Below are 25,917 nucleotides of genomic sequence, written 5' to 3' on the forward strand. Positions count from 1 at the left end.
CCTAAGCTGAAGAACATTAAGCTGTGCAGAACAGTCGTATTCTAGGGTCTTAAATTTCTGATCCTATAACAGTTGATTAGTAACGTATATCTTCAGTATTGCAACACCAGCTTTAACAGTGACTTCTATAACATTTATACACCGTTGCAGATCTGTTGTTTTATATATTCTTTTCAATAAAAACACCTTTTGAGCCATGATTTATTATTTTGAACCTGTTTTTGATATGAAGAGCTAAACCCAACACTGGGACGACGGAGGAAGCCTTTTTTCATCATTGTGGTAATTCTATTAATTCTTTATATGACTTTTTTGCACTAAAATTGAATTGATTTATGATTTCTCTTGAATGGTTGTGATTTCAATTGATGGGCCATGCTTAGCTTAAGTGTTTTGATGTCTCATGCTTTAGATTTACATTCATTACTTTCGGAATCTACTTTGGCAAAGAATAAGAGTCAATAATCTTTATCATATGAGCTATAATTGTGTGGAATTGATTTTTGAACCACATGAGTATGAAAATTGGTGAAATCCCGAGTCTCAGTACCTCTCGTTATTGTGACAACTTTTTTTTGTGTATATATTTTCTTTATTTTTAAATCTAAACTCAGTGTTAACAAGTCCGAGAAACGAACACTTTACTTACCACTACAAAATTACATCACCCGGTTATGTCCTTCTCCTGCCATCATGTCGTCTTTAGTAAATGTAACGTTGTTGATGGATATCTCTGATACTCTTGGAGTCCCCGAGCGTAAAGGAACCAAACATGTGTCTAGGGATATTTGATTAATCGCAGTAAATGTTTCCGCTCGCTGGTCCTTTGAAAGGTGCAGAAGTTCACATAAGCTTTCCAACAACTCGGCTGCTTCCTGGTTCACCGATTTTTGATTGGTGGTGAAGCTGTTGACCTGAGAACAATCATCCGGGACGTCAGTCCCCAGTGCTTGAATTTCCGGGGCGGGTGAACCACTCAAATCTAATGTAAATATGATAAGAAAGTTGAGCATGTTGTTTATCGTATCCTTCATCAGGTCCATGTTCCTTGTGTGGATCTCCTGAACCCGTGCCAATTCGGCCAACCTCGGAATTTCTTCTTTGGATGCGCCATTAGGTGCCGTCTTGGGAGAAGATACATCTCCATTCGCCGGAGTCTGAGTGGAGTTTAGGATCATGGACTCAGTTCTAAGACCGACCATCTTTTGGAAATTGGAGTTGCAACCGAGAGATTTAACCTCCCACTGTAGTCGCCAATTATTTGTGGGTGAAAACTGTTTCTGCTGGTTTTGGTAATTTTGGGTGTGTGGGTGAGAAACAAATCTAAACCCTAAACAATGCACTGCACGGGAGTACTTTTGATTCGAGAGATCAATCTGTATAATCCTGGCCAAAACCAAGAAATGGTCGTTCCAGGTTTGCTTCGGTCACAAAGTGAAGGAGAATGGTTGGTATTAGGGAGGGAAGCGAAGAGAGTGTTGAGACCAGAATCGTTGATTCTGAAGGTGTAGTTGTTTATGACTTGTATCTAAAAGTAGAACTGGCTAGCATAATTGAAAGCTACGAATTGAAAGCTACCAGGTGATTTCTAGATACTGTGTTGTTGCCGACCCAAAACCTGTTCTTTGGTGGAAATAGGTGAAGCCTATTTATACAATTCATATTGAAACGTACCCTGGTCTCGTCGGAAGTGGAAACGATTGAGTGGTGGAAAAATAGAGTAATGCGTAACCGTCAGACATTATGCTTCCATGATGAAGGAAATGAATTTGTGTAACCGTTAGACATTATGCTTCCATGATGAAGGAAGTGAATTCGTTTACACCATTACTTTTCACCACCACTAATTGTCTCGCTTCATGGCACTTTCTTATAACGGGCGCATTGCACGCCGCACGCAGTAAACCGCCAGACCAATACCCTGATGAGCATCCCCCAGTTTGTGACATGTTTGATATCTCGAGTGTTTTCGTGAAAACATGTTGCAGTTTGCTACGTGTGGTAAGTCAAAGTCAAAGGACTTACCGCAGGAAAATAACATGTAATGCTATTGGGCTCATTTTGGCTGGTCGCTTTAAAGTTTCCACAGGTTTGTCAGTTTGGTGGTGAACTTCGATAGCTGAGATCGCATCTCATGAAGGAGGGTAGTCGTTGATTGCGGTTACCTTGTGTTGGTGCCTGATAATGGCGCGGTGGCGTTTTGGTGTACGCCAGTGGCAATGTGGCATGGCTGACATGGCCCGTGCATTCCAGTGGCACGGTGATGTAAGTGGCGCCTGGCGTAGCCATGGCCATTAGATTTAGACAGCTGGTCGCCTGAAACTTGCCACAAGTCTGTCAGTTCAGTGGCGAACTTGGATGGATGAGATTGCAACTCATGAGGAAGGATGACCATTGATTATGGTCGCATCGTGTTGTATGGCGAAGTAGCGCCATTGGCATAGTGGCGCATGGAGGATCCGTGGCATAGCGGCATGCTAGTGACGTAGCCGTGGCAGCTGTTTTGGCATATTGGTGTTAGACCCAAATATTGGCCCTGTTGCTAAGTTAATCTTGAGGCCTTATGAGAGTCACTGGACTCAATTGGCATGGAAACTTTAATCCAAATTAGGGTTTGGCGCATCACAACTCTATTTAGCACGTGCGGCATGACTGCGGCATGGCGGCGTGGCTGGCATAGTTAGCACATGTCAGTGGCACGAAGTAGCGCCTGGCATAGCCATGGCCGCTAAACTTTGGCACCTCGGTGTTGGACCCACATGTGGCGTGGAAACATTGGCCCTGTTGCCACATCAATCCCAACGCTCTGGGAGACGTTATTTGGCTTTGGTTGGCGTAGCAACTTTTCCCAAATTAGGGTTTGGCATGTCGAAACCCTAATTAGTGCGTGTGGCATGCGGCCGCGGGATGGCGATACTTTTTGTGCAAATGGCGGCATAGGTATGCAAAAGGAACTATGGCAAGACCATAGTGTGGAAACGGCCACAAGAGTAGGGATTTCCATGGGTGGCTATGATATGGCGCCAACCCTAGGGCTTCCTGGGTCCCACACGGCTCGCGGCATGTTATGGGGTCGAAGTGGAATAATTTGTGTCACGACTGGAAATTAGGGTTTTGGTTAATGCAGGGTCGTGCTTTTGACTACAAAACCCTAACTTAATCTTTTCATGGCGTTGGCCACGAGCAAGAGGTAGGTTAGCACATAGGGCGTTATTTATGGTATGTTGCCACGTTGGAGCGGCGGAGTGGCATGTTGGCATGACGCTCAACTTATTGGCGCAACATGGCACGTTTGGCATGTTACTGCGGCAGAGTGGCATGTTGGCATGACGATTAATATGTTGTTGTGGTGGGGCGCGTTTGGCTTTCCAGTTAGTATGGTGGCGCGGCAGGGTGCGTTTGGCCTTTAATGTACGGTGGCAAGTTTAGAGCGACTTGATTGGTCAAGAAAATGGTGCAGACAAACATAAGGCGCGGCCACACCTCTAGTTCTTGTGGCGCATTTTAAAGTGACTTGATTGGTCGGTAGGAAGGAGAGGGGTCGTCCAAGAAGCCACACTTCTGGTGTGAGTGTGGCGGCTTTAGAGCAACCTGATTGGTCGATGGGAAGTGGGGTCGGCAAGTAAGGGTCCATCCATAACTTATGTGCGCGTGGCTAGTTTGAGGCGACCTGATTGGTCGAGGAAAACAAGGCCGATTTAGGAGGGGGCGTGGCCAATGGCAAGTGGCGCCAGTTGACCTAAGGTATGGCCACGCCTCCCTTTGCTGTTGCGGATCCCTGTTTTCTGATTCTGGGCAAGATTTTGCACCTACTAATCCATGGCGGATTAATTACCTGGTTTGCCTAGGCTTACTTTCGACAAACAAGGTCTGGTATACTGCACAAGGAGCAAAAGTGATTGATTGATTCTATATGTTGACAGAGAGTTCTTTAAGTTCATAGCCAGAGAGTAGCATGCTTTCTGATTGAATACCTCATGAAAAGACCTTATCCTTGATATTTGGAAATCCGTGCTACTCTGCTGCGAGTGAACACAAATTGTCATGCGATATCCACATTAAGGGTTCAACCGGGGAACATAGCATGGAAATCATTTAAAGAAACTCATATTAAGTGATTATAGGCAAGGCGCCGAAATTTACAGGACATGGGATGGTTGCTACACGCGCCAGTCTGGATAAATTTCATGTAAATATATTGGATGGATCAATAAATATGTCAGTGGAGAGGTTAACACTCATGGATCTGTTTCCTTACAGAGTGACGTCACATCAGATGCAAGGTTTTACAATTTTAACCCTAAGCTAAAAACCACCATCAACACCACAATACCTTGTTTCGTTAATCGATTAACATTATTGTGAGGTCATTGATCTTTCTAGGCTGTTCTTCGGGAATATAAGTCTGGTATATCAATTGGTTCCTGTTCACCTTGATTTATCAAAAGACGAAAAAAAAACTCGTAGGTATATCTGTGGGAGACAGATTTATCTATTCAATAGACTTTTCTGTGTGATATAGATTTGTTAATCAAGTCTTCGACTTTGGGTCGTAGCAACTCTTAGTTGTGGGTGAGATCAGCTAAGGGATTCAATTGCGCAGTCCGACATGGTTCTTGAGGCGTAAGGAACGCGACTATACCTTAATCAGTGTGAGATTGATTAGGGCTTAAATACATTCCAGTCCGAAATTAACTTGGAGTGGGCTAGTGTCTGTAGCGGCTTAATACAGTGTGGTGTTCAAATCTGGACTAGGTCCGGGGGTTTTTCTGCATTTGCAGTTTCCTCGTTAACAAAACTTCTGGTGTCTGTGTTATTTCTTTTCCGCATTATATTTTGTTATAAAATTGAAATATCACAGGTTGTGTGTTGAATCGATCAATTGGTAAATCCAACCTTTGGTTGTTGATTGAAATTGATTGATCCTTGAACATTGGTCTTTGGTACCGTTCAAGTTATTTCTCTTGTATTCAATCAGGCTCGCAAATTTCTATTTGTTTGATTGCATATTGAAATGAGAAATTGTGATATAACTCTTTGATATACTTTTTCTTAAGATTGAGTCCGAATGTCTAGTTGATTCTCTTGAAAGTATATTGGAGTTAGTCCATACAGATTGCTAAGCGAAATATTGGGTGAGGTTGTTAGACCCCCGTTTTTCACTTAATATCTCTAGATTGATTGTATACTACTTGTAGTATTCCTATTATAAAGATAAATAATATAATGTGGAAAGAGAAAACACAAGATGCCATAATTTTGTTAACGAGGAAAATTGCACCTGCAAAAAGTCACGGGACCTCGTCTAGCTTTGAACACCACATGTACTAAACCACTACAGAGACTAGCCTACCATCAATTTTTGGACTTGAATGTGGTTGAGATCGAATTAACCTTTCAAGCGATTTCGCTGCATTCTTGTCCATTACGTACTTTGAAACTCTCAAGATTCTACGCACTTGATTCCCTTAGCTGAAGTCCTTTATAACCTAAGAGTTGCTTTTACCTTAGTGTAATCTTTTGGTACTTATCTGCCTCTAGTAGACAAGCCTATTTTATTTCTTTTGATATGTTTCAATCTAGGTTTGTAAATATGTTTGTAGTATACAAAGTCCAGCAAACCTCACGAATTCGGAATACTTACACTTTGTTAGCAGATAATCCTATCAAAGAACAATTCAAACCAATCAAAGAAGAATTTAGATATCTATATGTTAGAGCATTGCTCGCTCGAACTCACAATTGTTGTTATCTCAAGCTTGTTGTCAAATTTAGTTGTCAAAACTATATCTTGATTTCTAGTATACAATTAGTTAAGCATCGGATAAAGATAGAAGATGGAGTTGGGAAACGGACATCACGGCAGTCATCATTGCGTTCTATCGAAGCTTTTGGCGAACTTCTTCAATATAAGTGAAGACTGAACTATTTATATCTCAAGTTATATTCATCTTTCTATCTATCAGACAATGTCATGTAACTAATTAGACTATCATTAGCATATCAAGAATTTCGAGTTTAGTTTATCTTGATAATTAGTTCTCGAAATACATGACTAAGCTTAATGAACATTTGTTCATACTTGATAGATTTCGGTTAAGGACAATTTATTGTTCGCAATCTAAAGTATGATTCAAGATCATCATTCGAAAATAGCCTGGAACAGTGATACATGTCATTGTTGTTATTTGGGAATGTTTCGAATTGATTTAGAGAGAAATATAGAACTACTATTATTCTCGGATACAAGACAGTATGCATACCAGTCTTACAAACTGGGAGAACTGTTATAGATCCGGATCCCTAGTACAAGTACAAGTACAAGTACAAGAGTAGTTATATGTCGACAACAACTTTTTGGTACGCATACCAGTATGCATACCTTGAAAAGTCTGTGAACTTGTGAACCCGGAACAGTATGCAAACCAGTACACTGAAAAAGATCTGTCAGTTTTGGAACCGATGTGGTATCCATACCCGGTACACATACCGGAAAAGTTCTATATGTTCCGTAACTTTAATTTGTCTTAAGGGTACACATACTCGGTATACATACCATGACAAATAAGTTCATGAACAAGGCTTAAGTATATGTACTGGCCCTGCCAAATAATTTCAGATGCACATAAAAAAAATTCTGTGAAATAATTAGCATTTGAACAATCTCCAAAAAAAAACTATAGACATATTTGATCACATGATTGGGACTCAAGTTAAAGTCTTAAGTAGTTTATGAAAATGCTCAAGCTTATAGTTCAGTTGGCTTGTCTCGGCTAACCATTCACGAACGTTGTCTTTGTACATGGTTCAGTTACAGTTCATCCTAACCAGAGTGTATATCTTGATATGTCAATCACATTTCGAAGATTCATCTGACGGTGTATATTGATTGCTTGGTTCCAAAGCTATCTTAGCTTAAACCTAAAGCAACCTATGTTTTGAAATTCTATAAAAATGGAACCTTAAATGACTAGGATCTTTGAATCCCGACACTACTTTTTTTTTTGTCCTAGTTGTAAACTAGAGTTGTCCTCTTCCTAAAACCCTTTTAGGGTTTGCCAACTACAAAGACTTCATAGGGATTCGTGAAGCCAGGTCCAGCTATTATTTATCTTGATCTACGATAAAAAAATAAATCCCACATATAGGCTTATCTGCGGGAGGAATATTGGTTTAAGGTATTCAATTGTGTTGAAATAACTCTTAGGCTGTAAAGGACGTCAGTTACGGGAATCATTTGCGCGGAGTCCTGCTGGGATTAAAGAGGCGTAAGGAGCGCGACTGTAACTGAATTGCTGTGAGGGTTTAATTTGGTCTCAATTACATTCCGGACCGAAGGTAAATGGTAGTAGGCTACTGTCTGCAGCGGCTTAATACAGTTTGGTGTTCAATCTGGACTAGGTCCCGAGGTTTTTCTGCATTTGCATTTTCCTCGTTAACAAAACTTTTAGTGTCTATGTTATTTCTTTTTCGCATTATATTATTTATCTTTATAATTGAAATATCACATGTTGTACGCACGTTAATCAGGTTCACGGACTAGTCTATTTAAACTTTCTGATTGTGAGAGAAAGAGATATAACTCTGGATATTATTCCTTGATTGAGATTCATTAAGTTGAACTCTCGGAATTGTATTTAAGTTTGTCCATACATATTGCCTAAGAAAAAGTTGGTGGTGTATTTTGGTACCCCAGTGTTTTCACTATCTTGAGGAATCACAAAATGTTATACGAATAGAACTTTGTGACTTATATTTATCTTGTTCCTGATCTAATGTCCGTGAACTTCAATAACCATCAGAACAAGATCCATATACAAGAACTATCGGGTAAAAAGATAGTTTGACCGGGTTTCACGAATCCGTAAGCGACATCTTTAAAGTTGTAACCTAGAATCAGTTATGTGAAAGACCTAGCCAGGCTATGGAGGACGACCCTAGCATTTCGACTAGGACACAAGAGTGTTAGGGGTTGAGAAATCTTATTACAAGAGTCTTTTTGTTTATATTTTCAGAGCTACATATAACTATGAATTCAATCTAAAGTTTATTGAGATTCAAGGAAACACTTTCTCAGTTCAGATAAAATTCTTATTAGGAATTCATTCAAGCATGCATGTGAAAAATCCGCCTTGAAATTACACATAAGAATATGCATTATGATCCGGTTCTGTAACCGTGCATAATGACAGTCCATAGCAACAAGTATGTCTATGAACTTACAAATACTTAGCGGTGTTCAATAACAGTCAAGACTAAACAATAATCCACAATTCCAAAGTAATTTTGTGAATAAAGTGTCTATGAGAGTTGTAGCAAAAGCAGACATAGTCATATAAAATAGTTCTTGACATTCTGTTAGACTGAAACTGTATAGGTTCGTAAACCTCTAACATTTTACGAAGTCACGCCATAGGGGTCTGCCAACATATTCTAGTTCGCGAAGTCAGATGGTAGGGGTTGCAAACCTACAACACAAAGGTTCTCTAACCTCTACAATTCAGAGAATTCAGACTAACTTAGGTAATACATACAAGTATGTGTACCTTGCGAAAGCAGTTTTATATCTCTCATAATTCAATTTGAAACATGCCCAACAGCCATAGACAGTATGCGATGTTGCTTGGGCAATTACCAAATGATCAACTTGAAACAAAAAATAGTTTGTGAACAATATATAAATTGTTCTACCTGAGATTTCTAAGGATCTATGAACGTTGATTGCTTGAATACATTTACGAAGTTTAGCCAAGACATGCTTGAACTCGAAATTTAATCTTTGTAATATTAAATTTACTGAAATCATACAATATAGCCCCATCATATAGAATGATGTAGAGCAATGTTGGATTGAACCCACAAGTTTCGCTATCTCAATCTTGTTGTCAATGTTAGTTGATCAAAATTATTTATTGATTTTTAGTCTACTAAGTCAAGTCTCAGACTAGTTTAAAATTTGGTAGTTGAGTATCAGGCATCGCCCTCGAAGATTGAAGATCGACGAAGACATTTGAAGAACTTTTGTATCAGGTATGTGGAGACTGGACCATTCTATTTACTCACTATCTTACCATTATATGAGACTATGTTGTATGACTTCTAGTAGATTTACAAAGAAAAGATTCCGAGTCAAGCTTGTCTTGTTAAAATCTCGAAATATGATTTTAGTATAGATGTTCAAAGATCCTTAACAATATTAGTTCGAAACAATTTACTATTTGAGAATTAATTTGTGGATCAATTGAAAATAGCCCATACAGTTGATTTTATCGTTTGGGAATGTTTCAAATATCATAAGAGAGAAATTCATGGACTTCTGATATTTCTGCTGGGGATAGGTTCGCAAACCGCTTTGCGAACCATAGATATCCAAGTTTCAGACACTTTGTATCCTAGTTGATAGATAGAGTCGTCCTCTATGAACCTAGGTTTTCTATATGAAACTTAATTAGGTTTACGACTAAAAGACTTCGCTTTGGGGATTCGTGAAGCCAGGTACGACTATCTTTTACCTTGATAGTTCGTGTATCCTGATCTTGCTTTTTTGTTATCGAGGTTTTCGTGATCTCTTTGAGGCAAGATATATAGATATTGCAAAGTTCTTTTCATTTAAGACTTTGTGATTCCTCAAGATAGATATCTGAAAAGGTACTATTACATATTTCAGCATAGATTTTATCCATATCAGTATTGACAAGAGAATCTCTGATCTTAGATCTCTCATTAACATAGTAAGACGACGCATAAAAACAGCAAAGCGCAAACTAGTTTCAGGTAACTGTTTTACTTCTCTTTATTTTAAGAATGGCATTGAGACTAATCTTATGGATTGTTTAAATGCTGAACAGAGGTTTAAAGCAAAGAATTTAGTCATTCTGAATAAGCATAATAATCATGATCACGACATAATATAATTTTACTGCTCTGCATTCTTTGGTTCAATTGGAGAGTGCACGGTAACTGAAAGGAAGAAATTCCTTTGTGATAATTTTTATTGTATATCTAACTACTGGAAGTATGTATATAGTTATAATATTGTCATGGAAGAGACTTTACTCTGTCATGAAGGACAAAAGATCAGGTTGAAATCTTTTAGGAGTTTATACGCAACATTTTATTTTTTTGGAAGATTGCCCCTTTTGTTTCATGTATATACCACTAGGTCATGAACCTTGACTGTGGGTAATGGTATGCTTTGTCTTGCAAAACAAGTTTTTCCTAGGTTGGTTGAGAACCAACAAGTAGCCTCCTGAATCCTTGTTGGACCAAGAACTTTTTTTTGTAAAGGACTCTCCTTCTTTTGGTTTCTCTAAACCTAAGAAACCTTATATATCTATACATACTTTTGAAACTAGTTTTTAAAAGTACATGTGCACAAATTTTTTCTCTTGAATTTCAAAATACATGTATGCTTCTTGCATTAAGAATTGTGCTAAGGAAGGAGGAAAAGATAAACAAAAAGATGTTACTGAATGAGTCATTGGATTTTACAATTATCCTTTCACAATATATCGCTACTTTGCTCACGAACATGGAGTTCAGATGTTTTCTGACCTTTTTGGAAACCTTATGAGGGATTTTAAAGTTGTGCTTGATCAACTTTCTACTGGTAAGAAGAATATTTATCTCCTGATTTCAGTCTTGAAAAAGGCCTCTGAAGATCTTGCTTCCCTGAAGGCTTTGTTAAAAAATTATATCTAATTGATGTTTTTTTCCCCTTTTATTTTACTAGTTAACTCCTTGTAGGAATTTATTCTCAATGTTTAAGGAGGAACACTAGCTTTTGGAGTAGTTCTTATGTGTTACATTAGATATTCCAAATACTATCATCTTGCATGTTTAAAGTTTATTTAATTAAATTTTATTTTGGAAGGTGAAAAAGCGGGGGTCTAACAACCATACCCAATAATTCGTTTGGAAATCCGAATAGACAAACTCCAATATACTTTCAAGAGAATCAACTAGACAGTCAGACACAATCTAGAGAAAAGTATATCAAAGAGCTTTGTATCTCTCTTTCTCAATTCAATCTTCAATCAACAAATAGGAATTTGCGAGTCCGATTGAATATAAGAGAATTAAATTGAACGGTACCAAAGACCAATGTTCGAGGATCACTCAATTTCAATCAACAACCAAAGGTTGGATTTCCCAATTGATCGACTCAACGCATAACCTGTGATATTTCAATTATATAACAAAATATAATGCGGAAAAGAAATAACACAGACACCAGAAGTTTTGTTAACGAGAAAACCTCCAATGCAGAAAACCCCGGGACCTAGTCCAGATTTGAACACCACACTGTATTAAGCCTCTACAGACACTAGCTTACTACCAATGAACTTCGTACTGGACTGTAGTTGAGCCCTAACCAATGTAACACTGATTCAAGGTACAGTTGTGCTCCTTACGTCTCTGATCCCAGCATAATACTACGCACTTGATTCCGTTAGCTGATCTCACCCACAACCAAGAGTTGCGACGACCCAAAGTCGAAGACTTGATAAACAAATCTGTCTCACACAGAAAAGTCTATAGGAATAGATAAATCTGTCTCCCACATAAATACCTACGAGTTTTGTTCCGTCTTTTGATAAATCAAGGTGAACATGAACCAATTGATATACCCGACTTATATTCCCGAAGAACAGCCTAGAAATATCAATCACCTCACAATAATCTTAATCGTATGGTAGCGAAACAAGATATTATGGAATCATAAACGATGAGACGAATATGTTTGTGATTACTTTTTATCTTTCCAATCGGAGATTAAATCTCGAGCCAATCTTAAAGAAGATAATACTCAAACACGATAGAAACAGCAAGATCAGATCACGCAACTACAGAGAAAATAGTTGGGTATGGATTCACAATCCCAATGAAGTCTTCAAGTCGTTAACCTACAGGGTTTGTTAAAAACCTAAGGTTAAAGGAGAACCGACTATAGATTATGCAACTAGTATCACCCAGGAGGTATGGGGATTAGGTTTCCCAGTTGCTAGAGTTATCCTTTATATAGTTTTCAAATCTGGGTTGCAATCTAAGTTACCTTGGTAACGAAGCATTCAATATTCACCATTAGATGAAAACCTGATTAGATTCAAGCTAATATATTTCAACCGTTAGATCGAACTTAGCTTGTTATACACAAATGAAATGTACCCTCATTTAGGTTTATGTAACCGTACCTAAACGTGTAAACCATGTTGGCTCAACCGTTAGTTAACCGAGGTTAGATATATGAACACTCTCATATCAACCTTATTCATCTCAACCATAACTAGTTCAAATGACTCAAATGAAACTAGTTAAAGAGTTGCTCAATTGCTATATTCTCGTAGAAGTATACAAGAACACAACTGAAGCAAAATCGGTTTGATTCACTCGAATCAATTCATGAACATTATAGACACGGTTTGCAAAGAATGCATTCCTTAATATATAAATGTATTAGTTCATGAGCCAACCGATTTTAGAACTTTAACCACTCAAGTATGCAAACGGGTACGCATACTTAAGTAGCCGGTCTGGGTTTGTGTTCGCCGGTATGCAAACGGACACGCGTACTTAGTACACTTCCAAATCCCAGCTGAAATTCCCAGACCTATACCTTACGCAAGTATGGGTACTTGTATGTGTACTTGGTACACAGAATTTCACAACTTCAAGTACGCATACGGGTATGCATACTTTAGTTCCGGTCATGGATCACATAATGCAAGAACGCACAATATGTTTACAATCCAATGATGGTTAAGTATTCTAAACTCTTATTTCAATCATCGAAACTTTCTTAGAGGATGACAATAGCCGTTTTCACACACTATTAGCATCAAAGCGATTTTCAAGTTATTGAAATAATCATAACGAAACATTCCAAGTCTACACCAAATGATTGTATCACATAAACCATGTAAGATGTTACTCGGCGATTTTCACATGATCAAGATAAACTTGATTGAAGCGAAATCTTACCGACATATAATCCGAGAAATATGTAAGCGAGTTAAACTCAGCTCGAAATCTCAAATGTGTATAATAGAAAACTATATCGTAACACGACTTATGTATCAATATAGGAGATAGAGTATAAATAGACTTTACAAGTGATAGATGAGTTTCAGTCTCCACATACCTTTTGTTGATGAAGTTACACAAGCTATCCTTAGTAGTTCTTCGTCTTCAATTGATGAACATCGTGAAGTCTAATGCTCAACTACAAAATATATCCTAGTTCGAGACATCTATAAGTAGACTAGAATTAAAGACTCATAGTTTTGATCACTAACATAGACAAACAAGCTTGATATAGCAACGCTTGCGAGTTCGACCGAGCAGTGCTCTAACAATCTCCCTGTTTGTCAATTTTCCTGACAAAACTATCAATACATATGGATTACAAAATGAATAAACTTTGTAGCTTCCCATCCAAATGCTTGATCTCCTTGGTTCTTCAACATTATTCGAAATCTTCGTCACTTCCAAGTACTCCAATGATTCAAAATGTGTTCAATTCCGCGTCATTGTTGTTGAAAATCCGTAGCAATAACAATGAGAAAACAGTTGCTCTCAATAATTGTTATACAGTGTTATAGTATCATTATACAGCATCAAAGTCCAATTGTATCACAACTTTGACAACAATACTATGGTGATATGTATCACCCCCCCTTAGTCAATACTTCATCTCAACATGAAAACCACTCCCCCTTGCATAATGATCCGTAAACCATATGTATTTGTAGTGTGAACTACATATTAATTCTCCCCCTTTTTGTCAATATAAATTGGCAAAGGTACGAAAACTAGTGGGATCCTCATGAAATTTTCATAGAGATGCTTCATGACCAAAAGAGAACAACATATCAACTTGTTTAGATGCAATCATATAGCCGAAACTAAATGCATCCATCAAGGAGTTTATAAAGATACAAGATAACCCCTACAATATTCCACAGCCGCACTCCCCACAAAGATTTGGAAATTAAGCACAAGTTCAATTAAGAACTCTCCCCCGTAAAATGTCATTCCCGAAAGAACAACAAGAGAGACCTTACTTTTACAAGAAAGGAAGGATTTTATCGAAAAACACTAAGATACTTAACAGAAATTCAACTACTGAAACAAATGCAGAATTGAAATGACAATTAAACTGGTTTTCCAAACTCAATTGCCCAACATATCGAGATAAGTACTGGGGCAAGAATTTAGGAAGGACTAATGAACCAAGACAACACCAATAGACTGTCGTGAGTGTTGAAAGGTAGCAGTATGTAATGGTTTTGTGAGAATAAACCAATTGTTGTTCGTAAGGCATAAATTCCATATTTATGATACCATTTTCATAGAGATCTCGAATAAAATAATACCTTATGCCAATGTCCTTAGTTCTTGAGCGCTCAACGGGATTCTCAGTGATTCGAATCGCGCTAGAATTTTCAAAAAAGATCTTCATTATTCCAGTATCAATTCCATAATCAACAAGCATTTTGTTTCATCCAGAGAAGTTAAGTACAACATGAGCCTGCAGCAATATATTCAGCTTCACACGTAGACAGGGATTGTGAATATTGTTTCTTGTTATGCCAAGCCACAAGATTCAATCCTACATAGTAGAAACCCCCTGATGTACTTTTTATGTCTTCCACACATCCTGCCCAATCAACATTTGAATAGGCAGGAAGATTAGTGTTAGTATCAAAAGTGTAAGATAGACCATACCCGGCAGTGTGATTGACATATCGTATGATCCTTTTCGCAGCTGCAAGATGAGATTCCTTTGGATTTGCCTGAAACCTGACACAACAACCAATACTAAAAGCAATATCAGTCTAGTGGCTGTAAGATATAAAAGTCTTCCAATGATAGATCGATAGAGTTTTTGATCCACATTTACACCTTTCTCATCTCGATGTAGTTTACCCATGGTAGGCATAGGAGTCAGTTTTGGAGTTGACTTATCAAGAACGAATCTTTTAACAAGATCTCTTGCATATTTTTCTTGAGATAAGTAAATTCCATCTTTGTGTTGTTGAATTTTTAACCCCAAAAAGAATTTTAATTCACCAACATTGCTCATTTCAAACTCCTTGCCAAGAGAGACTTCAAAGTCTTTTGCAAGTTTCTCAGATGTTGATACATAGATAATATCATCTACATACACTTGAGAGATAACAACATCTTTTCCACTCCATTTGGTAAACAACATTTTATCAGCTCCACCTCTCGAAAAACCTTTCCTAAGGAGGGAAATAGTCAGTTTTTTGAACCAGGCACGAGGTGCTTGTTTTAACCCATAAAATGCCTTATTAAGTTTAAGGACATAATCTGGGAAATCAGGGTTTTCGAATCCCTTAGGTTGAGAGACATAGACCTCTTCATTTAGATTTCCATTTAGGAAAGCGGATTTAATGTCCATTTGAAACAGCTTAACCTTAAGAAAACAAACATGAGCTAACAATAACCAAATGGACTCACAACGTGCCACAGGAGCAAAGGTTTCGTTAAAATCGATTCCTTCAATCTGTGAATATCCCTGAGCGACAAGTCGAGCTTTGTTTCTGATAATGGTGCCAAACTCATCAGACTTGTTCTTGAATATCCATTTGGTACAAACACTATTGATATTGGGGGGACAAGGTACGAGCTTTCATACATCTTGTCTTTTGAACTGATTTAACTCTTCATGCATCACATTCACACAAAAGGGTTCGCTAAGAGATTCATAAATATCTCTAGGTTCTACTTGCGATAGATAACAACCAAAATTACAAATATTTTGAAGTTGTCCTCTCGTCTTAGCTGTAGAATCTCTCCCACCAATAATATTATTATTGAACCCAGAGATGCCGTGGAGGGGCACGTTACCGTTCAACAGGAATAGCCTGACTAGGGATTTTCTTCTCATCACTAGAAGCATCAGGATTAACAACTGTTGGAATAACTTCTATTAATTCTGGGATTTCTTTGATTTTCTCAATTATCTCGGTTGGAGGCAATTCAGCAGGAGAGTCATCATGACGAAAATTACTTAGATCATCAATGATAACATTTGCAGACTCCATCATGACTTGGGTTCTGAGATTAAAAACTCGGAAACCACGACTATCAGATGCATAGCCAAGAAAAATACCTTCATCGCTTTTCGAGTCAAATTTCCCTTTCTGTTCACGATCCTTTAGAATGTAGCACTTACTGCCGAACACTCTGAGATAGTGTAAGTTGGGTTTCTTACTGTACCACAACTCATAGGGAGTGTTTAAGGTCTTTCACTGTAAGTAAACACGATTGATCAAGTAGCAAGCTGTAAAAACCGCCTCTCCCAAAAACTTCAACAATAAGTTTTTGTTATGGAGCATTACTCTTGCCATTTCCTGAATATTCATGTTCTTTCTTTCTGCAACTCCATTAGCTTGTGGAGTAATGGGTGGATAATATTGTTGAATAATCCCCAGAGAGTCACAGTATCCAAACACTTTGGTGTCGTTGAATTTTGTGCCACGATCGCTTCTATTTTTCTTTAGTTTGCGACCCTGTTCATTCTGGATTCTATTAACAATAATATTGAATTCACTGAGGGTTTCATTCTTGTGAGCCAAAAAAACCACCCAAGTGAATCTGGTGTAATCATCTACCATAACCAAAGCATACTTCTTTCCAGCCACAGTAGGTTGTTGAATTGGGCCGAAGAGATCCATATGAATTAAATCAGTGGGTCTTTAGTGAGAATATCTCGAGATGATTTATATGGAACTTTCGTTTGTTTACCCTTTTGACAGGCACCACATATACTTTCAATCTTAGCATTGATTTTGGGAACACCTCTAACAAGTTCTTTGTTAATGATCTTAATTATAAGACGATAATTGATGTGACCAAAACGCTCATGCCAAAGATGTGTAGATTCCACCTTAGTCAAATTGCAACAATTACTACACTGAGTATCCAACAGATAACGGTTATTTTTGCCACGTGATCCTTGAAAAATCACTTTTCCAGATTTGTCTACAATGCTACATCTATTAGCATGGAAGACAAGCTTATGGCCTTTGTCACAGCTTTGACTAACAGAAAGAAGATTAGCAGTCATACCTTTAATGTATACTACATCATGAATTTCAGGAACACTAGGTAATTTGATCGTCCCTTTATTGCTTATGTAGCAGCAGCTCCCATCACCGAATGTTGCTGGACCACCATCAAAGTCGCTTGTGTTGACAAACCATGAGAGATCTCCAGTCATATGCCTGCTACATCCACTATCAAGAAGCCATTGAAAGGGTGATGTTGATTTCAGAGCAAAAGCTCCCATACTAGCATTACTAACCAAATTAGGCTTTCTTGTTAGTATTGATTGTCTTTCAAGAGCAGACAAAAGTTGTACAACATTCTTGTGAAGATTCCGTGCAATATTTACTCTTTTTCTAAAAGACAAACATACATGATGAGAGTGATCACGAGAACCACAAAACATACATGTAGCAACATCTTTATTCTTGTACGAAGAGTTCTGAGCACTTTCAGTTTTCGCAAAGCCTAAACCTCGCTTATCTCCTGACATACGGTAATTCTTTAATGAAGAATTAGAGGAGTTACTCAAATCCATTGAAGATGATTTTACAGGTTTCAAATCCTTAAGTTTTTCAATTTCTGCAACAAGATCAGATTTGATTCTGATTTGTTCGTCCAACTTCTTTTGGAGATCAAAAACCTTTTCAGAACATCCCCGAAGCTCAGAATTTTTTATATGAATCTCGTAATGAAGTCCATCAATCTTCCTTATCAAATGATGTTTTTATAGACAAAGATTGTTGATGAGTTTTTTTAAATCAGGATTCTGAATCATATCGATGGTTTCTTGAACACGCTCGAAGTTGAATTTATCTATTTCTGGTGAAGCGTTTTTAGAGACAAAATCTTCCATACTCAGATCGCTAGAAACACAAACTTATAAAGTCTTTAGTGTGTTTGCCTGCTCTGATACCAATTGAAAAAGCGGGGGTCAAATAACCACACCCAACAATTCATTTGCCAATCTGAATAGACCAACTCCAATATACTTTCAAGAGAATGAACTAGACACTCAGACTAAATCTTAAGAAAAATATATCTAAGAGTTTTGTATCTCTCTTTCTCAATTCAATCTGCAATCACCACTGTGCATATTCTTCTATTGTATTTTCAAGACTTAAAGTATTTGCTTGATTCCCAAGTTATCTTAGCTTGAATTCTAAGCATCCACTAGTCTTGAAAATCTATAAATAGAGATGCTCTTTCAACTGGGAAATTCAATCCCCGACACTTTGTGTCCTAGTTGATCGATAGAGTCGTCCTCTATGAACCTCAGTATGCTATGTGAAATGTAATTAAATTTACGACTAAAAGACTTCACTTTGGGGATTCGTGAAGTCGGGTTCGACTATCTTGATCTTCCTTTTCTATTGTCGAGGTTTACGTAATCTCTTTGAGGCAAAATATATCGAAATCGCAAAGTTCTCTTCGTCCAAGACTTCGTGATTCCTCAAGATAGGTATCTGGAAATTTATCTTAAATAATCTTTTGAAGATTGTTCTTGAGATATGGTTAAGAATCTAGGCTGCTCTTAGGGAGTCATAAGTTCCATATTTGTGAGGTTTGTTATTTTGTCTATTGCAAAAAGATATTCACACCTTGATCTCTCGATCTAAAGGATTATCTGTTAGAGGCAGATTGGTATCTAAAGTCTTTACTACAGCTGAAGCAACTCTTAGGCTGTAAAGGACGTCAACTAAGGGAATCAAGTATGTACAACCCTGCGAGGTTCAAGAGTCACAAGGAGTGCGGTTGTAACTGAATCACTTGGAGGGTGGATTCAGTCTCATCTATATTCCAGTCTGAAGTCTGATAGTAGTCTAGTGTATGTAGTTGGTTAATACAACTCGGTATTTAAATCTGGACGAGGTCCCAAAATTTTTCTGCAGTTGCGGTTTCCTTGTTCACGGAACTTCTGGTGTCTTGTGTTTTTCCTTTTCCGCATTATATTGCTTATCTTTATAATTGGATTTACGCAGGATGTATGTATCCAATCTACTTCCATCTAATTATGATCGATTACGAGACTCGTTCTTGTAGAACTCGTATCTTGAAAGATATATGACAACAAGTTTAATTACTTTGCAGAATTCCGGTTGGATTATTTGGATACGACTGGACTGATCTTGGGTATTGATTTTTGAGATTGTCCAAGTACTCTTCTTAACAATCAGATTGACAGACTCACTGTCTTATACATACTGATTGAAGGTAAAGATATAAACTCTATACACATATTGTCAAGGATCATTAAGTTGGTCTGCTTGCAATTGTATTAGGTTTTGTGCATACAGGTTGCCAAACGAAAAGGTTGGTGGTGTATTTGGTACCCCCGCGTTTTGAATTGGTATCAGAGCAAGAAAACACATTTAGACCTAATAAGTATGTGTTTGAAAACGTTATAGACTTGTATTCAATGAGTCAAAGGATGGTCTTTCATCCACCTAGAAAAGACTCATTATACGTACTACCAAAGATCAAGAACACCACTGGTAAAGATATTACTCTCTATAGAAACTTAGGTCTTTGTTAGAGAATATCCCTGGTCACTCTTTAAGGAAAATTGAACAATGGATTTTTAAAATTCGTTTGATAAACCAGTTGAAAAAATGTAAGTTCTGTTACCGTCCCTATTTCTGATGAAGTTTTATTTATTCAGTCTGCATTATTGGACAATATTAGTCTTTTTAATAGAGTGCTTCAATCGAAAGAATGAAACAATGTCCTACTCAATAAAAGACTATAGGAAAGTAATGAAATTGAGAAACTCTTGAGAATTAAACTTAACGACTCCATATAAGATCTTATCCAGGCTTTCTTAAGGATTGAACAAATAGAGAAAGAGATATTTCTATTAAAATCACGTTATGATCTAGTGAAAGAGTCTAACTCACACTTTTCTACAAATATTGTATTAAGTGCAACCTCTCTGGATTCTAAACTCCTTGATAAAAGGATCGATTCAATTTGAAATATTCCCAATACCCATAGACATTACGCATTCTTACTTGGGAAATTTCCAAATGATCAATTCGAAGAAAAAAATAGTTTGTGAATGATATGTAAATTCTTCTAACCAATATTGATACAAAACTATTAACATCCATTACTTAAATCATATTTTGAGACTTTAACCAAGGCAAGCCAAAACTCGAAATTTCTTCTTTGCAATATCAAAATATACTAAAATCATACGACATAGTCAAGAGATAATGGTACACAGTGACGGAGCCAGTACTTTTCAGTCCCGGGGTCGAAATCAATACTCTTAACATTCACCAATTTTTTTTTGAACCATACGTAAATCGTTTATAGTATTTACCTGTTGATACAAAAACTACCCCAAATTTAGTGTCAGCACCTGGAGTGTCTTGAAATCCAGCCTCTCATCACCTCCTGTGAACAAAAAACAGGCTAGAGTGAAGTTCGGTTTATATATCAATACATTGATACATCATTGTAATTAACAGAAGTGCAAAATAATAATGCAGTGTATATCATTAATGCAATCCAGTGAATATGTAAACAAAGATATAAAAGTTGCACTCTTACTGCTATCTCCTACATCTAACAGGTCTTCCCAACATTTCCGAGCCGTATTGTGAGCACTCTTACTGCTATCTCCTACATGAACCTGCAGTGTATTTTTCTTTTTCCAAGTACAAAATCCTTCATCAACAAAGTTAGTAGCACCACTGGTTTTAAGTAAGTAACAACACAGATTCATGATCCTTGAACCAAGAAGGATTGAACCTTCTACCTTTAAGATTGTAAGGGTATGAGATTCATGATCCTTGAACCAAGAAGGATTGAACCTTCTACCTTTAAGATTGTAAGGGTATGAATGATTCCTAGGCTGACAAGGTCTCCTCTGAAGATATGCCCTTCGAACTTGATCTCTGACATTTGGGTGATACTTTATGATTTGTTTCCGCAATCCCGGGTCAGAAGGAAGACTTGCCAACTCAGCCCCACTCAAACCAATTGAACTGCTACCACTGGACTTGGAAGGGTCTGATTGCGGAACTTGATCACTTACATCACTTTCTTCTGATCTGGCAGCATTTGTTTGTGAACATGGTGTATTAGGTTGAGAAGATGATGCATTCCCATCTCTAGTACAATGCCATTTTGAAGGTGATGAATTTGATGATGTATCGGCAAATCTTGCCTTCTTTTTGAAGTATCTCTCCATACTATGAGATTTCAAGTACAAGGAAATTAGAAGTACTCAAATTAAATCCTTTTCAAATTAACAGAAATAAGTGTCTACATTCCCTTACCAATAACTAGCATTACAAGAAAAGCATTGATAAAAATGTTAATGGAATTTGAAATCTAAAATTTAAAACATATTGGATTATAATCCATGAATCTAAATTCCTGCAACCCAACAAATCAAAAATCATTCCCAATTGAAAATACAAGAAAACACAAGCCAGATAAATTAAAAACTCCAAATTATACAAATGATTTTTTTTGCAAAAATGCCCAATTAAAAAAACCCAAACTTGAATTTCCCTAACCACTTGAAGATCTGATTTCAAGATGGATGTATGGGTATTCTCGAATCTCTAACTATAAGTCTCTAACACTGTATTAATTTTTAAACCAATTTGAAAAATACCCAATTTGAAAGAAACCTAATTTGAAGTTTACCTAATCAAATCATATAAAGAAAAGTAAAATATGGGAATTAGTTTATCTGACAACCAAAGATTAAGGACCAAAAACCATTAACTGAACTTTAATAGTTAGATATATCTTGGTATTTTTCAATCCATTCTTCTCCTTCATCTTGGTTCTTTGTCTCTGATAAGTGATATGGTCGACCACTAGGTACTCGAGTGAACTTGTGAGGGTGATGACTATGAGAGATATTTCTTTAACATAAAGGGAAAAATAAAATAAAAATAAGTTTGACTCTCATAAAATCCAACGTTTCCAATTATCTTTTCCCCCACAACTACAATATATGACCAAATTACCTAATTATTGTTAGAATTACAAATTGTTAGAAGTAAGAATAATGTACCTTTTAATTATTGTAATTTTGGTTCCGGAAGAGAGTTTTATTTTGTTGTTAAAAAATAAGAAACAAAAATAAGAGAAAAAAATTTATTACAAATTTGAAGATTTTTTGAGCATTTAATTTTTTGTTTGTTTTGACTAAAGCTTAATTTACAATAATATTTCTCACTCACCTCGGACCACGATATGTAGCGATGAAGTAATTCAAGACTAATGTGCAACAAGACAATCCTTAAAAGAGTTCATTCGACAATTCAAACATATTTCGTATGCAATCATTTTAAGTGATATTTTAGGTGTTTTTTTTTGTCGTAAAATAGGTGATAATCTCACCTATTTATTGGAAATTCCCATAATATTTTGAATTTTATTTTAGCACCATACTTTGCTTTGGAAAAGCAATTTAATGTTTATTTTTTTCTTATCAAAAATGCAGATGGATTGAAGAAGATCTCACACATCATTTAAAAAAAATAAAAACTATCCAATGAGTATTTAGTTTCTCTAAATTGTTAAATAAAATTAAAAAAAAAAAACACAAGCACACGCACCATCAACATCCTCAGGTGTATCGCGTCAAAACATCCTCAGGTGTAAAACCAGACTAGACCAGATTCTAGAACAATCCTGCAGGAAAACCCTAGGGACACAATCGTCCTAAAAATCAAATCCCCGCTAAAAAATTTCATCCCGCGAAAACGAAAACATTACCCTCCAATTTTCGATACTCATAGAAAAAAAGGCACGGATCGATGACGTGTTAACATCACCGAACCGTCGATTACAATCCAAACTCAAAAACCCAAATATAATATTTCAGATTATAATGAACCAACATCATTGGTTTAGAAAAGCATACGGATCACTGACGTGTCAAACAACTACCCGTTCGATTATAATTTCAAGGCAAACTTTACTCGGATCACTGAATGAAATTTCATTTCTGAATTTCATTATAAATACCCCCCCTCCCCAAAACCCCAATCTACCTCACACTTATTCAGAGAAATTCTCAAAACTCTAGATCTGTTTCTGCTGCTTCTTCTTCTTCTTCTCTATTGTAATCCAGTTTTCAGAAATTCATTTTTCAACAATGGAAGGAGCAGCAGCAGTACCAAAGGTTGGCAAGGGAGGTAGAAAGGGTGGTGAAAGGAAGAAAGCTGTAACAAAATCAGTGAAAGCTGGTTTAACTTTCCCAGTTGGAAGAATGGCTCGTTACTTGAAGAAAGGTCGCTATGCTGAACGTGTTGGATCTGGTGCTCCTGTTTATCTGGCTGCTGTTCTTGAGTATCTCGCTGCTGAGGTATAAAAAACAAACTAAACTCAAACCCTAATTTCTATGTCTGATTTCTAGTCTTTTAGCTAAAATTTCTTTAGGGTTTTGGTTAAACTGAGTATTGAAGATCTGGGTTTTCGTTTAATTTTGTGTTGATTTTGATTTTGGTTTCGTTTGAAATTTTTGTTGATTAGGTTTTGGAATTAGCTGGAAATGCTGCAAAGGATAACAAGAAGTCAAGAATCATCCCAAGGCATCTGTGTTTGGCTATAAGGAATGATCAAGAGTTGGGGAAATTACTTGCTGGTGTTACTATTGCTAGTGGTGGTGTTCTACCAAACATCAATGCTGTTTTGTTGCCAAAGAAGGGTGATAAGGCTGAGAAATCATCTGCAACTCCACCTAAATCTCCAGGGAAAGCTTCTAAGAAGGCTGCAGCAGCTTAAGGGTGGTGGTGACTTCATTCTCGTAGTATTAACACGTCTGGGTGGTAGTGGTGGTAGTATTATCATTAGTAGTAGGAGTATTAAAAGAGTAAGAAAGCAAAATGTAGTGAAATCTATAGTACGATTTTCATTTTCATCATAACTAGTATGGAGGATTAGAGCATCTATCTGTGTATGTAGCTCGTTAACAGCATCCTTCTTCCTAATATGAAAAAGCAACATGGTTACATGTTTTTTTGATGAATCTCAGTTGATTTCTTCATTTCATTTAGTAATTTCTCTTTAATGAATGAATCAACATAAAATCTGCCCAGCTTGTTAGTATGACCTGACTTTTAATTAGCCTTAAAATTGCAGTCCTGTGGAATTCTCAGCCCTTGTCTTGACTAAACCCTGGGCTCTCTTTCACTGGATTAGAGTTTGGCAAGATTGCCCTAGTCCATGATCCCTGGTGGTGCAATACCCGAATAGCAATTAGCGGGAGGATTACAAAGTGTCGAGTCTATAAATTGTGATTAACCGTTGTAATTATCTTATAAGTTCTTGCACGGCATAATCGTTTCAAGAAAGTTAAGAAGAGAGCTTCAAGAAAGAAACAGAGTTTCAAGAAATTTACAGAGACAGAAAGAGAGAATGGAGAAGGGATCAAAAGTGGATCAACTCGATCCAATAATCAATAATCGTTTAGCAGATCTTAATCTTGGGAACAGTAATAATAATGGGTCTGTAAATTTAACAACAAATAGGTGTTCGAAATGTGGTAGTAGTACTATGAAGAGATCACGATTATCATCATCTTGTTTAGAAAACCCTAATGATCAAGAATTAATAAGAAACAACAAGAAGAAGATGAAGTTAAGTCCGATTTCAATTCCTTCATCGTCATCTTTGGTTAACTCTAATTTGAATTCATCAAGTCAATCGTTTCTTTTATCACCAAGAACTGTTGTATCTCCATCTCCAGGAACTCCCCCCAAAACTAATATTATCTTCCTTGGTGCCATTTCTTCTTCACCGGCAAACCCTAAGAACCCATCTCCAATTCAACCAACCTCTCCTAACCCTGATTCACCATTCTGGTGGATCTCATCTCGGCCTCCATCACCATCCCCTCCTTCCTCTGTTTCATCACACTTCTCTCCTTCCTTTCTTTCACCATCACCATCCCCTCCATCTGTTTCACCACCATTCTCTCCTCCATCTGTTTCATCACCACCATTCTCTCCTCCATCTGTTGCACCACCATTCCCCTCTCCATCTGTTTCACCACCATTCTCTCCTCCATCTGTTTCATCACCACCATTCTCTCCTCCATCTGTTTCATCACCACCATTCTCTCCTCCATCTGTTTCATCACCACCATTCTCTCCTCCATCTGTTTCACCACCATTCTCTCCTCCATCTGTTTCATCACCACCAGTTTTTTCTTTCTTAACCCCAAGAAAACCCGGGAAAGAACTCATTCCTTCTGCTTTATCAACGCAATTGAGTAGCCCAAGAATGGAGGGCGCAACGGCAAATAAACCCAATTGTTTTCTTTCACTTTCTTGTGGTTGTAGGTCTAAAGATTCACAATTGTCACTGTCACCATTATCATCACCAACACCATCATTCACTGCAGCAACTGAGAATGAAGGTTCAAAGGCACAAGCTGTGACAGTAAGGCCATGTTTGCCACCGCGTGCTCCTCCTATACGTCGGTGTCTTTCTGATCCTTATTCTTTACCTACCACAACTACTACTACTGCTGTTGCTCCAACCCCATTCAACAGTAATGATCAGATGAACCAGAATTCGGCGTGTCAGAATACTGTAAGAGGTGGCCATACTCCTCCTGGCGCTGCTTCGGTAAGATTGAATTAAAAAACCTAACCGATAAGTTTTTTCTAGCTTTTTGTTGAACCGGGAGGTGTACTGTATTTTCTAGCTTTCTTAGTAGAACTAGGCTTACAATTTACGGTAGCATCAACCATGAAATTGAATGATTGCTGCATTTGGATGTTTCATGATTAGTCCCAGTGGCACATTAAGAAGTGGGTTTTATATGTGTCATGAATTTTCAATATAAGAATCCACTGCCTAGTGTTG

General features: G+C 37.2%; 2 protein-coding genes across 2 annotated transcripts; one reads left to right on the plus strand and one right to left on the minus strand.

Annotated features, from left to right (window-relative positions):
* Positions 1–23,088: 23,088 nt before the first annotated feature.
* On the plus strand, positions 23,089–24,073 carry LOC113302272 (protein H2A.5-like). The gene is made up of 2 exons (XM_026551164.1): positions 23,089–23,410; positions 23,578–24,073. Exons 1-2 carry the CDS (start codon positions 23,201–23,203, stop codon positions 23,827–23,829), a joined length of 462 nt encoding a protein of 153 aa, XP_026406949.1. The 5' UTR covers positions 23,089–23,200; the 3' UTR covers positions 23,830–24,073.
* Positions 24,074–24,872: 799 nt separating this feature from the next.
* On the minus strand, positions 24,873–25,292 carry LOC113305836 (30 kDa salivary gland allergen Aed a 3-like). The gene has a single exon (XM_026554834.1). The coding sequence runs from the start codon at positions 25,290–25,292 to the stop codon at positions 24,873–24,875; it is 420 nt and encodes a 139-aa protein (XP_026410619.1).
* Between the last annotated feature and the right edge of the window lie 625 nt (positions 25,293–25,917).

This window comes from Papaver somniferum, chromosome 8 (assembly GCF_003573695.1).
Source record: "Papaver somniferum cultivar HN1 chromosome 8, ASM357369v1, whole genome shotgun sequence".
NCBI lineage: Eukaryota > Viridiplantae > Streptophyta > Magnoliopsida > Ranunculales > Papaveraceae > Papaver > Papaver somniferum.